We start from the raw sequence: 17,553 nt of genomic DNA, 5'->3' as shown, positions 1-17,553 counted from the left end.
ACACTTATCTTCAGGGCTTTATCTGAAAGATGCGCCTGTTTGCTAAAGCTGCAGAACAGGTGGGACACAAGCTCAAGGATGAGACTCTTATTTCCAAACAGGCACTGTACCTGCCCTAGTCTATCCCGCAAGAGGAAGTGTGTGGGCCGCAGTGGGTGCTGACTGTGTCTTCAGGTTGGGTCTCTGCACTGGTGACTTCTATGGGAGGCCCCACCCCCCAGCTGGGTCTCTTATTCCCCGCAAAGGTCCCTGACAGGTGCAGGTTTGGACTTCCAGAGCTGTGCAGGGAATAACAGGATGAGATGGATTCCCCAACAGACATTATTAGTTTTTGCTTTTGCTTTTCAGTACTGGGGACTGAAGCCAGGATCTTTACACTGAACTACATCTCTAGCACTTTTAAAATTTTTATCTTGAGACAGGACTTATCTTGCTAAGTCTGCTAAATTGCTCAGGGTAGGTTGGAACTTGTGATCCTCCTGCCTCATCCTCCCAGAATTCTGGGGTTACTGACATGCACCACCACACCTGGCCTGGAGGCAGGATTTTTTCTTTAATGATAGTAAAGTTTTACTGCCTCTGAGTTTGGGTCAAGTAAAAGTAGGAAAGGAAGTACACTCTACTGGCAGCATAAGGGTGGGCCACGAGGCAAGGAAGAATGCAGCAGCCTAGAGGCAGGAATTCTTTTGTTTCCCTCCTAGAATAGTACCTGGAACAAAGTAAATGCTCAATGAACATGGTGGGGGAGAGAATCACTTGATTCCATATGGTTAAGCCCCAATATAGGACAACTTAGTAGAAAGGCCCCCTTATGTTGGGGAAAAGAAATGACTCCTATTCTCATTGGTGTAACGCTACTCAATACTGGACGGGACCCCCCAAGCAATGTATACACACACCTTTACAGGCCAAAGACTTGTGAAAGCCCCCAATGGCACTCACTGGTCCTATGGAACCAGCCTGTGGCCCTGGCGACCCCCCGATGGACAGGGAGCTGCGTGAAAGGATTTGTGTGGTCACAAGGCAAGAGTGTCAAAAGTGCCAACAAACCTACACACTTACCCTGTCTATGACACTGATGGTCTAAAAGTGTGTTTCACTGGTATGATCTTTTGCCTTCTATCTTTGTCCCTTCCCTAGGATGAGAAGATGTCATACCATACCCTGAGGGTTTAACTAATTATACTCATCAGATCTTAAACAAGGCCTTGACATTTCTCTCTCCTGAATGAGGAAGTAAAACTAATCAAGCAAGCCATCCTCCAAATTCAAGTGGCAATAGACGTCTTTTCTTTTTCTAGCACTGGGGATTGAACTCTGGACCTTGTACTTGTCAGGGAGGTACAGTGCCACCGAGCTACATCCCTGGCCCGGCCCTAGACCTTCTAACAGCAACATAAGCGGGTACTTGTGCAACTGTAAAAGCTGAATGTTGTGTGTACATTCCTGATCCTTCTGCTAATATCTCGATGGCTGTTCAAGATATTAAATGACAGGTTAATGCCATGTCAGATTCAGAAATTAGACAGCGAAATTACGTAGAAATATTGTAGGCAGGCAGGCAGTCAGGGCTAGGCTGACTCAATGGAGTCAGTACAGAAGATGAGGACACATAAAAAATGTGGCTGGAGGCATATCTGAAGAAGATTAAAGTCACAATGACTAGATTTGCATGCTTCCCTTCCCTAGGGGATAGAAGGAAATTTGAGATTGTTGGTACCACCCTTTTGAGAGTTCCCATACAAATACACCACTATTTCATTAGGGGTAGGTCTCCTCTCCCAACCACTAAGCCTAAAACTATAGATTATCCATCAAGGTTAATGATGTCATCCATGTACACTTGCTAGCAACTTGCTTTCCACTGAATCAACATTACCTAAGCCACTGTACTTATCCTCTTACTGGTTGATCATAATTTTGTACTCACCTCATGATTTTGTTCTATGAAACTTTCTCTGTAATGTGGAGCCTGAGGAACCTACTTTCTGGGTCCCCCTCCTGTCTCTCACGAGCTGTCTCTCCTTCAACAAATTTCCTACTATTTTTAAAAACAAAATTTCTACCCTGAAAACAAACAAACAGGCCGCGGATTTAGCTCAGTGGTTCCGCTGCCTGCTTTGGAAGCACAAGGACCTGAGTTCCATCCCCGGTACCACAAAACAAACAAAGAAACAAACAAACAAACAAAAAAGGGCCAGGGATGTAGCTCAGTGGTGCTGCACTTGCCTGGCAAACACAAGGTGCTGAGTTCAATCTCTGGTACCAGAAAACAAAAAACCCAACCCCCCTTAAAACCCACAAAAACAAAAACTAATAAAAAATGAATCCCTGTTGGTATCAAATTTGCAGGCATCCTGCCTCAGCCTGCTGAGTGCTGAGATTATAGGCATGTGCCAATTTGCCTAAGAATTTTTTAAAAGAATCGTTTATTTTAAAAGAAACACAAAAACAGACAAAATGCAGTACAGACTGTATGTAGTTCATGAAGCCTGAATTATTTACTGTCTGACCTTTAAGGATCAACTTTGCTAATTCTCAGCAGACAACTGATGAAATGGAGGTGATCATCCAGAGAGCTGAGAGTGGTAGTGCAGGCCTGTAATTCCAGCACTTGGGAGACTGAGGCAGGAGGATCATGAATCCAAGCCCAGCCTGGGAAACTTAGCAATTTAGTAAAACCCTGTCTCACAATTACTTTTATATATATACCTTTAACTCCTTTTTTCTTGTTATTTGTTTTTTTGGTACAGGGGTTCAAACTCTGGACCTTGTGCTTGCAAGGCAGGTGGCAGCACCACTGAGCTAAATCCCAAGCCCTCCTTTTTTTATTTGATAATTCAACTCTTTCAGCTTTTATGTTATTTCTTATTTTTTTGAGACAGGGTCTTGCTATGAATTCCACACTGGCCTTGAACCCACTATGTAGCCCAGGCTGACCTGAAACTCTTGATGATCCTCCTGCCTCAGCCTCCCAAGTGCTGAGATTACAAGCATGTGCCACCATGCCCTGTTCTCCTAGCTTTGGAATAGTAGTATTTTAAAATTCTAGTTCTTAAAGCCACTTACCTTTCACACCCATAAAATGTTGCTTTATATAACAAAGTTTGATATGTGTCCTCAGTTGTTAACAGAATTAATCTCTTAACACAGAAACAAGGCCAGTCTTACTTCAAATTTCAGACTCTAGGCTCTCTTAGATGAAGGTGTGTATTTGCACATAACACTGGGCACACATATCACTTAGAGACCACCAGTTTCCTCATACTGGGGATTGAACCCCAGGCTTCTGCAGGGCATAGAGCCACATCTTGAGCCCCACTTTAATCCTGAGAATCTGGCTAAACTGCCCAAACTGGGCTTGAACTGGCGATCTCCTGCCTCAACCCAAGGGTTATAGCCATGAGCCACAGGCCTGGCTAAAAAGAACCTTTCACAATCGGAACTCTGCCTTAATTTGCAAGTGCTGGTTTAAAATAGTTACATTTATAATTTTATAAAGAAACAGTGCAAATTAATAAGATCTTCAACTGTCACAGAGTATAAACAAGTTCCACAGTGATCTGAACTGCAGATCTGGGGAAGAAGAGCTCAGAAGGCTGTCACAACGCACTAGAAACTACCAGCAGTAATTCTCTGTGTTACAAGGCCATTCTGGAGGGAAACTCCTGATAAGATAGGTCCCTCTGTGTCACCCAGAATAGTAATGTATAACTGAGGGAATAACGCACTGAGAGTGTTTGTTAAAATTAGAACAATGACTGGTAAAAGCAGACAAAGTAAGTCTGGTGGATTATTCCTGGAATTGAAAAAAGAGCTAGAGTTTAAGAATCTATTAGTGTTTAACCAGTACCACTTCCTAAGGAAAAGAAAGGCTATGTTGGGTCGATGTAATTACTTTGTTTTCCACAAGAGTCAGAGGCTGCAACTGAAGTAAGTAAATGTTTCTGAGTCCGGCGAGCCAAGGCAGGGCAGGGTCCAATGCCCCTGTCCCTAATCTAGGATGGCTAATCAGGTCTGAAAGGCTGAGACCACAACCTTGCTGCCCTCATTCCAAGCTCAGTTGGAATTAACTTCTTGCTTTCCTTTCCTTTTTATTCTTCAACTTTCTTTTTTTCTTCTTTCATTGTCCAAAAAAATATTTTTCTCTTTACTAGAAATGAACATGTTATTACAATAAAATACAAAGTATGTAAAAGAAGTAATGAAACTTCTGACCACCAATCTTTGGCTGTCAGCTTGGAAAGTTTAATTCTGTAGCTCAATATCAAAGAAATTTATTTTTATATGTAATATAATCACCAATCTGTTTTTAAAAAATTGTATTACTTTTGCCACGTAATATATATATACTTCCTTTGGATGATTACATATGTAAGAATAATGTAGTCTTATTAACAAGGTTTAAGACTTTTACTTTTTATCTTTACAATTTTTTGTTTTGTTAGTATGAGTATGCACTATATAATGATTACTTTCATCTCGGGGAGTTGGTGCATGTACACAAAATATCTTGTTTTTACTTTCCCTCTCCATTCCCCTCACTCCCTCTTTTCTGTTTTTTGTGGTACTGGTGGTTGAACCCAGGACCTTTTGCCGAGCTACCCTGCCTGCCTGCCTGCCTGCCTGCCTGTCTCCCTGCCTATCTATCTATCTATCTCCATCCATCTCCATCTCCATCCACATATCCATCTCTCCAACCATCCATCCATCCATCCATCCATCCATCCATCCATCCATCCAGGACAGGGCCTAGCTATGTATGTAGCCCAGGCGGGCCTTTAACTTACAGAAATTCTCCTGCCTCAGCCTCCAGAGTGCTGGGATCACAGGCATGCCTCACCATGCCTTGCTCTTATGTATTTTGAGACAGGGTCTTGGTAGTTTGTTAAGCTGCCCAGGTTGGGCTAGGAGTTGCAATGCTATGGCCTGAGTGCTGGGATTACAGGAGTGCACCACAACTTGTGGCTTAGAAATTGCTTATTTTGGACTGCGGATGTAGCTCAGTGGAGCCGAGGTCCTGAGTTCGATCCCTGGTATGTGAGTGTGTGTGTGTGTGTGTGTGTGTGTGTGTGTTAAGAAATCGCTTATTTCTAATGGATACCGGCTAAATAACACCAGGAAGAGGTTGCAATTAGCATTCCTGACACTGGAAAATGAAAACCTACTACTTTAAAAAGTGTAAATGTACACAGCTAGATATCTTGAGGTCTGTTCTGGATCTTGGTCATTGAATCCCAATTCCAGAGCTCTGAGCACACATGTGCGGAGAAAGCATCATAAGTATGTTGAACTTGGTCCTCTCAGTGGCCAGGGCCTGGGGTGCTTAGAGCCCCTTCAGTCTATCAGAGGAGGGCAGTCACCCCTGCGCTCCCCAGCTCCCCTGGCTCTCACTGCAGCAGTTCTCACTTGCACAGATCAGTGGCATTAAGTACGGCTACTGTTACCCGCGGAATGCTTCGGCTTGCACAACTGGATGCAAACCCTGCCTGAGCATGGTGGCGCATGCCTGCCATCCCAGCCCTTTGGGAAGCTGATGGAAGAGCTCGAGTTTGAGTTGAGCCTGGCCAACACAGTGAGATTCTCCCTCAAGAAAAAGAAAAAAAGGCTGGCGATACAGCTCAGTGCGAAGGCCCTGGGTCCACTCCTGAGTACTGAAAAACAAAAACCAGAAAAGAACACAACCATCATTCCCCATTCCCTCGGGTCCCTGGCAACTCCCAATCTGCTCTATGAATATGACTGCTCTGTCTACAGCCTGTCTACTTTTACTTTCCCTTCGTCCTGGGGAAACTGTTAATGGCTGGTGAAATGTCTGAAGTCAGACGTAAGACAGCAGTAAGAAAGGAATACAGTCTACACACAGGAAATAACACGTTAGACGTAGTAATCCTGAGTATTGTGATAGGATCATAAGTTAGAAAATATTTTGTAAACATTGTGTTATTTTGGCCTTTGGAATTTCTAAACTTTCACCTGCACCTGTCCAAATCCTATACATTCTTAAAAGCCAAGTTTAAATACTTTCTTTCGGATTAGGTAGCATGGAGCCCAATATCATAGTATCTACAGTTTCTCTGATTTTTTTTTTTGTTTGTTTGTTTTTTGAGACAGGGTCTCACTGTGTGAGACTGACCTGGAACTCACTATGGAGCCCAGGCTGGTCTCGAACTGACATCAATCCTCTTGCCTCAGCCTTCAGAGTGCTGGGATTACAGGTGTGGGCCACCACACCCGGCTTCTTTGAATTTCATTAACAATTTATATTTCCCCTGGAGAAGGCCACCCAATTCCATTTTATATTCTTGTTATTTTTTACTACTCTTGATTGTAGAATAGCATCTAGAGAGCTGATTTTATCTTATGGTCAGATATTCTATAAATATCTATTAACAGGTTTTACACATAGTCAGAACACACTTGTTGAACTTAATTTTTCTTATTTAAATATTATTCTCTTTCAGATGACCACATGCAGCCTTCTAAAGCATGTCTAGAAAATCATGTGGTTCATACACCCATTTATGTATGAATTCCATAATTTACCCACCCAGCATGTGCAAGACAATGAGCCGACCGATGCAAGTCCAGACTTGAACTGCATCATAAACTCACTATAATTCAGACACCTCTTGCACTGTTTGCCTGTGCTGCGACGTCTTGGTCTATTCCTGTCTTACTGGGGCCTAAGGCTTTTTTTGGTCTCAATGCTAACAAGCTGCTTGAAGAAAAGACTAAGGGCAGGGTTGCTAGTACCTGTCTAAAAAGGGATTGAGAAAATAGAGACAGTGGTGTGAGTCCCAAGTTTGAATGGCATTTTGGAACAGGAAGGCAGCAGAAAATGAGCGTAAGATAGTACATGGATGCAGAAGGAAAAAGAGGATTAGAACAGCCCCAGGTTTTTCTAGGAAAGAGACAGGTAAGGCTAGCCAGTACTGGCGAACCTATGGCACATGAGTTTTCTTTTAAGACAAAAGATGTTAACATGAGTTTTTTTTCCTACACTAAAACCTCAGTATCCAGGTGAATTGCTGTGCTGGCACTTTGTGATAAGTAAGTGGGTTTTGGGTTGCAGTCTGGCACTCAGTCTCTAAAAGGTTCACCGTCACTGGGCTAGACAAAAAGGCTTGCACAGCCGAAAGCTATCTGGAGAGAGAAAGTAGGTGATTGGTGGGAATGAATTGTTTTTTTTTTTCTTTTTTTAAAGACAGGGTCTCACTGTGTAGCCAGGCTGGCTCTGAAATCATGTTCCTCCTGTCTCAGCCTTGCAAGTGCTGGGATTACAGGCATGCAATGCCACGCCTGGCTTCAACCTGGGTTTTTCTGGATGCAGGCCAATGGCTGAAGTGTTGCTTACTGCAGGAGGAGCACTGTGTATCTTCTCGGGCACTGCTGTAGATCTCACTCTCCCTACAGCTTAGTGTAACACTAACAGCCCCCACCGAGTGCAGTCTAAAGAGTTACGAAGATAACCAAACTGAGGAGACAACTGACTTTTCCCCTCAGCAATTTTACTGAGTATCTGCTTTGTTCATGAGTAGGGGGAGAAGACAGGAACACAACTCTGCCAGATGCCTGCGCTCCACACGCCTGTGCCACCACTGTGCCCGTGGGTGCTCAGTGGCCAGAGCCTCCCTGGAAAACGGTCTTTTGGAGCTGTCTTCATACCTGTAAGAGTAAGAGAACAGGCCTGCCTCCTGCTCCAGCCTGCTGCCCTGTTTAGTCCTGCCGGAATTTCCCTGATAAATACTCATGCACTCATCCCTGAACTGAGTGCCAGTCAATAACAGCAAATAACGGCAGCCAAAGGAGCTGCAAGTAAATTAGCGATGTTTTCATTTTAGTTATGAAGTGGTTGGGCCTCATTTCAAATATGTGCACCATAAATTCCTATTAATAGGTCCAGAAAAGCTGGGTCGGGAAGGAGGCCAAGGAAGATTGAGGACAATGTGGGCAACATAGGGAGACACTGTCTCAAAAAAGCCAAGTTGAGAGAAAATATGAGCAATTCTTAGGAAACATTAACAATATTCAAAAGAACAACAAAAACATGCCACATGAGGACACGGCTGGACTCGGACCTCTTTTGCAGAAACTTTCTTATTATACGATTAGGGAACAAAATAGAAAATGCAGATAAGCAAAAGGACTCATCCCTCACTGTCCCAAAGGGCCTCCTGGTGAGGCGCAGGCAACCTCCGGCTGCCCTGCAGTACCTCTGCAGTCCGGAGCAGGGAATCCAAGGCGGCGGGTTCCAAGTGGGCAGAAACACAGGCGGTCAGGGTCGGCGCTCAGAAGAGTGGGCCAGCGAGGCAGGTGGGACTTGGGGCAGGTGGTGAGTGACCTGCCAGCAGCCGGCAGGGCCCGCTGAGGACTGCGGCAAGTCTGTCTGTCCTTTTTCTGTGGCACCTGCGCTCAAAACCAGGTCTTTCCCACTGAACTACATTTGTAGCCCTATTGTTATTATCATTATTATTATTAATTTTTTTGGGGGGGAGTACCGGGGATTGAACTTGGGACTTTGTGCTTGTGAGGCAGGCAGCAGAACCGTTGAGCTAAATCCCCGGCTCCCTTTTATTATTTTGAGATAGGCTCTCACTAAGTAGCTGAATTGTGCAGGGTGCCTTACCTTTCTTTCCAGCAGGCTTAATCTTCTCTGCTGCCATGGATATCCTTCAGTGACTGCTCTTTGTTTATTTTATTATTATTATTATTATTATTATTCTTTGGTACCGGGGATTGAACTTGGGACCTTACGCTTTTGAGGCAGGCGGTGCCACCACTGAGCTAAATTCCCAGCACGACTGCTCTTTATTTAACTTAGGTTGCAACTTTCCAGTCATTTTTTTAAAAGGAGGTTAAATTATATAATCACTAAGACACCTCTTTCATCACACTGGTCTCTAGCAGTGTTATCTGCACATCTCATGAAGGGGCTTAGACCTCCGATTCTGGGAACTTACTGAATCAGAATATCTGAAAAAATCTTTTTGTTTTGAGTCTGTTCAGAGGGTAAAGATAACGTTTCTTTTGAGAAAGGAAAGCATGGTTGGGAAATCATGTAGAACTTCAGTAATATATTTAATAATGTTACTCCTGTTTTAATTCTGTTGCCTTATTTCCATTTTTATTACTTGTTAAAATACATAATTTTCAATATTTTCTCTACTTTTCATTTCAATTTTCTTTCCTTTTTTGATTAATTTCTGTATGCACACATTTCTTTTCTTTTTTTTTGAGACAGGGTCTTGCTATGCTCAGTCTGGCCTCAAACTCATGGCTCCTCCTGCCTCAGCCTCCCGGGTGCTGGGATTACAGGTTTGCACCACCACAGCCAGCTACACGCACATTTCTAACAGTGCATTTCAGTTTATGTTAACATGACTGGCTCTACACTTATGAGGAACTCAGAACAACATAATTATTTTACAAATAAGGGAGAGCAGGCACTATTTTTCACACCTTTAATTCTTTTTCCTTTCTTTCTCTCTTTCCTTCTCTTTTATTTTCATTTGGAGACAGGGCCTTCCTCATTAGCCCAGGCTACTTTCAAACTTATGATCCTCCTGCCTCATCCTCCCAAGTGTTGGGATTACAAGCCTGCACCACCATGCCGAAGTTACATCATCTCTTTTATCCGTATATAAATTAGAACACTGTACATGATGCACTTCTCATTTCCCTATGACTAGAGCCTACGGTTGGGATTTATGGAAATTTCTATGCAAATTTGTTAACTAGCATCATATAATTTAACTATCATCTAATATACATAATACAGACCTTTCAAGGCTCTTGTATAATATTACTAAAATTAGTTTGGAAAACCAGTAAGAGTGAGAGGAAAAGAATTAAGATCTAGTCAGTGAAAACTCAGAGTTACTCCATTGCTCAGAAGCTCTGGCTGTACTTACAAAGAGGGTTGGCTTGGGTATAAACAGGTCGTCCTCCTGCTTTCTAGGCACCAGAGTCTGGGACGGCTGATTCTCTGCCACATGTTTCGATTCCATTTTAGTAAGGAGTAAGTTGTTCTCAGAGTGTTTACTATGCATGTTAATGAGAATCTGCTTCATTGCTGCCAATTCCTGTTGATATATAAAAACAAGAAAGTGGCACGTATGATTTTGGTACAGACTAATAATGATTAATGTTAAAATATTTTTAAGTGAGAGAAACACTGAAGCAATTACACTGCATAAATGAGGAAAATGGTAAAATAACATTACTGTGGGGTGAGGGATTTAGCTCCGTGGCACTGCGCCTGCCTCACAAACTCAGGGTCTTGAGTTCGATCCCCGGGGGGGGGCAGTTATTACTGTGACCCTGATGACTGACACTTTGCATTTGGTACTCACACTTTCCTGCACTCAGGAGTCGCTCATGGAGTTCAAAACCCATGGCCACCGCCTGCGCCTGGTGCCCAGACTGTGCTGACTGTGGTGGGGTTCCGGGTATCCACCCTACTTTTCTATATGTACCTGTTGAGTACATTAGTTAGGCTCTTAATTTTTGCCCTTCCCTCTTAAACTAGTGTATTTCTATATGAAGTCTTCTGAAGACTGAGCCATTTTTTTTTCTTGGCTACTGATTAGCAGTTCAAACATTAGTGTTTTTTTTTGTTGCTGTTGTTTTTTTTGTTTTTAAGTCTTGCTATGTAGTTTAGGCTGGTCTTGAACTCAGGACAATCCTCCTGTCTCAGCCTGCTGAGTGCTGAGATTGATCACAGGTGTGCATCATCATGCCTGGCCAGACAGCTTCAGGGTTTCTATAGCTCCATCATCCCTTAGCCTTCTACAAATGATAAGTGGAGCTGACTTCAGTGGCCTGTTTTTTGGTTTTTTTCCCTCCCTTGCAGTGCCTAGGGTGGAACCCAGGGCCTTCTGTGTGTTAGGCAAATGCTAAGAGAGCTACTCCCAGGGCCTTTAGTTGCCTTTTGAGCGAATTATGCTGCATTAAAAAAAAAAAGAATTCAGATAAAATTTCACTCATTCCTCTTCTATAGATCTGTTTTGCCTATTTTTTCCCCACAGCAGAACCTTTCGGGTGATACTTATGATTCATTACTAAGCCGATTCCTCAAACACAAGTGTAAGGAACGATGACCGACTACATTTTAATTCTCTATAGAACAGGGGCAGGCTGTGTACTAGGTAAGTTTTTCCTACTACTTTATTTCATTTTCATGCCAAGACAAAACTTATGGCAAGAGAAGGATACTCTGCTCCCTGCTACTAAATCTGTTTATAGACATCAGCTCTATGTCAGAGCAAGTTCCCACAGGCCTTTCTTTGCTGGCTGTCATTAGTTCTATTTAGAACCAGCTAGCTGGAGTGGGTATTTTAAACGAGACCTGCTGAGTTGAAGACACGGCCCTTGCAGCCACATGGCCGGGACAGGAGCTGGGAGAAAGGGCGGCTGGGCCTCCTCCTCTGCAGTGCTGGGCTGGCTTGGCCACAGCACGTAACCCACAGCCACTTCAGACGCTACCAGGCTGACACATTATGACTGGTAGCTCTCAAGGTGGTTATTTAATTTATATTCTCCCCCGAGTAAAGAATATGACCACTGATTCATGTTAAGTACGTCTGATTTTAGATCCTGTTCTGATGTCTTCCAGCACATCAAATTCATAACTTTCAAGAACTTTGTCTTTTGTCTTGACATGAAGGTAAAATAATGTAATAGGAAAAAAAGTTAGCTTCAGCAAACCCACCAGTGTGCCACAGATAAATAAGGTGAAAGAGAGGTTAGTTTATTATAGGTGCTGGGGAGATGGAGGGGAGACGGAAGAGGAAGGAGCTGAGTGTGGCAGGTGGCGACTGTGGCCCCCACAGGCTCACAGGAGGCCATGCTGTTCTGTGGTTGCTCTCTTGCTGGTATAGGAGCAGGTACAGGAAGCAGATATTGGTCAGATCAGAAGGCAAATTTCATGTCTTTGCCTTAAGCAGACAGGATCACGTTTGAGTGGGTCACAGCACTACTATTTTTCTTTTTGTGGCACTACTGGGGACTGAACCCAGGGCCTTCAAACTGAGCTGCATCCCAGCCCTTTAAAAAAAAAAAAGGTTTTATTTTTTATTTTTTTGGTTTTTTGAGACAGGGTCTCACTATGTGAGACTGACCTGGAACTCATTATGTAGCCCAGGCTGGTCTCGAACTCACAGCTATCCTGAGTGCTGGGATTATAAACATGTGCCACTAGACCCAGAAAAAAAAAAAAACAACATTAAAAGCAACCAAATTCTATAACATTCCTATTAGCATCACATAGTGGACACCCAAATAACATTTACAGCATATTATTTTCAGTTTTATGTTTGGCTTATGATTTCTTTTACATCAATGGTAAAAAGGAAAGAAGAAAATTTCACTTTAACATCAACTAGTACCCACAGTACAATACACTTAGCACATAGTATCAAGCACATGTTGTGGAAATATTTTATTATTAGGCTAGAAGTCAAATATACACCTATTCTCCACACAATAATTAACTGAGTAAACTTAGGCAGCCTACTTTGGTTCAATGAGCATCAGGTTCCCACTGATAAAATGTATGCTTGCATTACCTTTTTGAATTTTTGTCAGTATTAAGTGTTTGGTTATATTGATTATGCATTTCTGCTATGAAACTGAGCAGCTTTTCATATATGTAAGGGCCTTTCCCTTTCTAATGATACCTTTGGTCCATTTTTCTACTGGGTAAATGGCCACTTTCCTATATATTTCCTTTTTTATCCCCTTCCTGAAACAAGGCCTCACTGTGTAATCCAAGCTAGCCTCAAAGTCACACCAATCTTCCTGCCTCAGCCTCCTGACTGTTGGGATGATGGGTGTGCACTATTAGGCTTGGCACTTTCCTATACATTTTAAGAACTCTTTTTGTTAGGGAAATCAATTATCTATCTTTAATACGAATGTCAAACTTTTCCTGTTCATTTTTATTTTACTTTATGTTTTCTTTCCCTATGCAAAACTTCTGATTGATGTAGCTAAATACGTCAATTTTTTCTTTTGTGGCCTTTACTGTTTTCCATAAATTTTTTTTTTTTTTTTTTTTTTTTTTTTTACTGGGGACTGAACTTAGGACCTTGCACTTGCAAGGCAGGTGGCAGTACCACTGAGCTAAAGCCCTGGCCCCCATAAATTCCTTTTTAGGTTTTCTTTATTGAGACAGGGTCTTGCTATGTAGTTGAGACTGACCTGGAGCTCACTATGTAGCCCAGGCTGGTCTCGAACTCAAAGCGATCCTCCTGTCTCAGCCTCCTGAGTGCTGGGATTATAGGTGTGTGCCACCACGCCCAGCTCCCCTTAAATTCTATTTATTTAATTTTTTGACTTTTCTCTTCCAAACATTTGGATCGCTGACCTGTTTGAGGTTTATCCTGGCTCATGGTCAGAGGTATGGCTCCAACATCTTTCCCTGTGGAGATGAGCAGCCCACAGTTATGCCACAGCCTGATAACCGTCTTTATCCTGCTCTGACCTTTCCTAGGTACATGGCGTTAGACTCTGTCCCGATAATCTGACACAGTGTATGAGGGGTTAATGACAGGTATCTTCCTACATACACTCTTTGAGATAGGGATGGGATCACGCAGAGTTGAAAATTAGGAAGAACTGACTTCTTGATGATGCTGAGTCTTCCCAGCTAGGACATACTTTAATATATCTGTCATCCAAATTTTGGGCATACACTGTTGGACCCTAGTTGACATTACTACTGAAACTGTCACTTTCCATGAGATCCCAAACTGACAAGATAAACTTGCAAATAAACCAACATAAAATGCAGAAAACATATTTGTCCTTTGGTAAAATACAGTCCTCCTGAAATTTCCTGGTTCTGTGTGTTTGGAGACAGAGTCTTTTTGTGTAGTTCAGGATGGCCTCAAATGATTCTGCTGTCTCAGCCTCCCCAGTGAAGGGATCACGGCTTGCTAGCGCTCTCTCTTCTTTACAATTTTGTCCTTAGGGTTAGAACTTGAGTTTTGCATTTCATTTCATTTTAACTTTGCTTTCCCCTCTGTAACTGCCCCTTTCTGATGGGTCTGTAAGTTTATGTGCAGTCCTGTCTACTGATTTGTAAATACTGTTTACTGCAGACAGTGTGAGTAGCTGTAGAAAGGAACCTATGATGTTCAAACAAGAATGTTTCAAATTTCAAGTTCAACGGGATTCTATTTTTTCATTCTTGTGTTACTGGGGATTGAACCCAGAAGGTGCTGAGCTGCACTCCCAGAACTCTTTACTATATGTTCAAATAGTGCTTCTAAGTTTCTGGGCCTGGCCTCGAAAACTCTTCTGTCTCAGCCTCCCAGACAGCTGCCTGGGATTGAAAGTATGCACTATCATGCTAAATTTGCACAGTAACTTTCTTAAAGAAATTTTCTCCCTCTTCTCAGAGTTTCTGTCTATTTCTTTTCTCATTAAAGGAAACAGTTTATTTTTTCTTATCTAAGAAAAGAGTTTCTTAATCATGTTTGCTGGGGTCACTTTTCTTTTTCCTTTTTGAGACAGAGTCTCATTATGTTGCTCAAGCTGGCCTTAGATTCACTGTGCAGCTCAGGACAGCCTGAATTCCCTATGTAGCCCAGGCTGGTCTCAAACACATGGTGATCCTCCTGCCTCAGCCTCCCCAGTGCTGGGGCTCTAGGCACGTGCCAGGCTGGGATCAATTTTCTACTGATTGCTTTTTAGACAGATGCACTGATGTTATCCTGAAATTTCTCTTTACTGTAATCTTGGTAAATTCTCTTTCTTGCTGTTATTTGATAACATATGATTTATTAATTTTCTGAGAGAGTACTATGGGGAAAACACTGTGCTTTGACGGTATTACTTCTGTCTTTTACAACCACATTTTGGAGAACTATGATGGATCCACTTCTTGCCTGCTGCTAGATCTCCAGATTTCTCCATGTACACATCTGCATCTATCCCTGCCTCTGTATCATTTAGCTCTTCCATGTTTGCTTCAATCTTTGCACCTTTTCTAAATTTTAGGAGGGTCCCTTGACTTTTTCTCCCTCATTTCACTGGTATTTTTACTCATAATAAGTGTGACTTTGATGTTAGCAATTTTTGAAACATTACAAATCTCTGTTGTTCATTGATACCTCTGAAACTATTACTTTCTCAGATTTAGTATTTGGGTGTTTGGTTTATTTCATTCAGCATTATTTTATATATTGTATGTATGTATGCATGTGTGTTTTCTTTTTTGGGGGGGTACCGGGGATCGAACTAAAGTCCTTGAAAGGCAGGCAGCGGAACCACTGAGGAAAATCCTTGGCCTGCTTTTTCTTGAGATAGGGTTTTGCTATATAGTTCACCGTTGGCCTTGAATTTGTAATCCTCCTGCCTCATCCTTCCAAGGGCTGGGATTACTGGCATATGGAACCATGCCTGGGTGATTTAGAATATTTTGACATGCCGGATGTGGTGCACGCGTGTAATCCCAGCACTCAGGAGGCTGAGGCAGTAGGATCACTGTGAGTTTGAGACCAGCCTGGGCTATAGTGAGTTTCAGGTCAGTCTCAACTACATAGTGAGACCCTGTGTCAAACAAAACAAAACAAAAAACGAATATTTTGGCTTAATAATGATGTGAAAGTGATATGCATTCAGTAGAAAGTGTACTCTGAATTCTTTTGATTTTTTTTGGGCTGAAGAAATGTTTTCTGAAGAAATTAATTACAATATTTTCTAAGTTCTTTTCCATTCTGGAGTGCTTTGGTTTTGTGTTTTTTTTGTGGGGAAGGGGGTCAATTATTTCTGTTTATGTTGATTATTTTCCTTTTATGCTAACTTGCTTCCAGTTTCCTACAGCTTTTGGTTTGTGTGTTGCCATTCAGGAGTGAAGGACCAGCTCATGTGCTTTCCTTTGCTATCGTGGGCTCGCCCTCTCAGCAACATGGCTGAATACAATCTTGACATGCGTGGAAAAGAGGATCTGCTCAAAGCCTTCACCCCACGGCCCCAGAGAAAGCAGATTGTGTTCCCACAGTGACAGAGTGGGAAGCATCCTAGTCTGGAGCCCTTCTTTCTGGCCAAGTCTGGCCTATCCTTGGCAGATGTATGATCAACTTAGAAATCATTTCCAAAAATATTTATAAAAGTGCCTATGTTTTAACATAGCCATATTGTTCACTGTAAAATTCAAATCCTGCAAAAGTGCCTTGCCCCAGTTTTCTTTACCTTTTAGCTTGCTTGAGATCTTTAGCTACCTCTCTATAATAGTATGATTTGTAGTAATCATTAATTCTGATATACTTTTATACTAATTATTATTTTGCAGTATACTATGCTTGGCTAGGCAAGCAAGTACTCTACCACTGAGATACATCTCCAGCAAATGTTAATTTTTTTTTTTTTTGGTACCGGGAATGGAACTCGGGTCTTTGCGCTTGCAAGGCAGGCAGCGGAACACTGAGCTAATCCCCAGCCCTGCAAATGTTAATTTTTAAAAAGCTATGAGTATAGTCAGGTATGGTGGTACATACCTGTAATCCTAGCACTAGGCAGGCTATGGCAGGAGAATTCTAAGTTCAAGTCCTGCCTGGGCAGACTAGTGAGACCCGGTCTCAAAAAGGTGGTGGGGGCTTAAAGATGTAGCTCAGTGTAAGGGCTCTGAGTTCAATCCTCAGTACTAAACAAACAACAAAGAAGCAAAAAAAAAAAAAAAAAAAAAAAAAGCTAATAGTACAGAATATGCTATAGTCAGAGTATATCAAATATATAAGGAAATTATTGTAACTATAAGAATAAATGTATCATCCATTAAAATTAGTAAGGGAAGAACTGCATTGGATCACACAATTCAAACTCGGAATGAAACTCAAACAAAACAAAAAGAAAGGGACTTTCTCATGAAGCTTCCAGATGATGGTGACCATGAGTAGAGCTGCCCAACAATCCCCACGAAGGAGAGAGCAATCTCCGGAATCCCACGGCGCCTGCCTTGGCCATTCAGTATTAACTGTGTGCGCAGTGGTGGCCTAACAAAGCAGCCCAACTGCAGAGCAGCTGCTTAATCGTACAGCATGCTGATGCCAAGAAATTGCTCAAAGTTGTAAACTCTGCAGAGATGTTGGCACGGGGACACATAGATAGCATTTCTTGATGGAAATAGCCCTGACAAGTATAATGCAAAGTATGTGCCACGATGGAGGTTAAATGCAGCACTTTTATGCAGGGATAACAACACCTCACGCCAAGTCAGACAATTTGGAGTGTCTTCCGTGTAAGGTGACAAGAAGTTAAAGAAAATCAACCTTATTTATGCCAAGTATAAGCGTATTTTACAAAAAAGCATTTTATGGTGGGAATTTTCAAACATGGCGAACTCTTAGTTTCTATTCTCTAACTTTAACAATTATCATCATTTTGTGAATTATTATTTACTTAAACAAAACCTTTATTGAGATGTAAGGTACCCATTTAAAGAAATATTCAACAATGTGTGTGTTTGTGCGCTTGTGTGGTACTGGGATTGAACCCAGAGCCCTTGTACTAAGCTACAGCCCAGTCCTTTGATTATAATATATATAT

General features: G+C 42.1%; 1 protein-coding gene across 2 annotated transcripts in view; it reads right to left on the bottom strand.

Moving 5' to 3' along the window:
- The window catches only part of Pibf1 (progesterone immunomodulatory binding factor 1), a 203,252-nt gene that overhangs the window by 2,423 nt on the left and 183,276 nt on the right, over positions 1–17,553 (bottom strand). For both annotated transcript variants that reach the window (XM_010622334.3, XM_010622336.3), the window contains one exon: positions 9,915–10,085. In XM_010622334.3, the coding sequence (XP_010620636.1) occupies positions 9,915–10,085 (171 nt within the window). The remainder of the gene's footprint in view (positions 1–9,914; positions 10,086–17,553) is intronic.

This window comes from Fukomys damarensis, unplaced genomic scaffold (genome assembly GCF_012274545.1).
Source record: "Fukomys damarensis isolate Sample0158 unplaced genomic scaffold, DMR_v1.0_HiC HiC_scaffold_6, whole genome shotgun sequence".
Classification (NCBI taxonomy): domain Eukaryota; kingdom Metazoa; phylum Chordata; class Mammalia; order Rodentia; family Bathyergidae; genus Fukomys; species Fukomys damarensis.
This window is presented reverse-complemented; position numbering and strand designations above follow the sequence as displayed.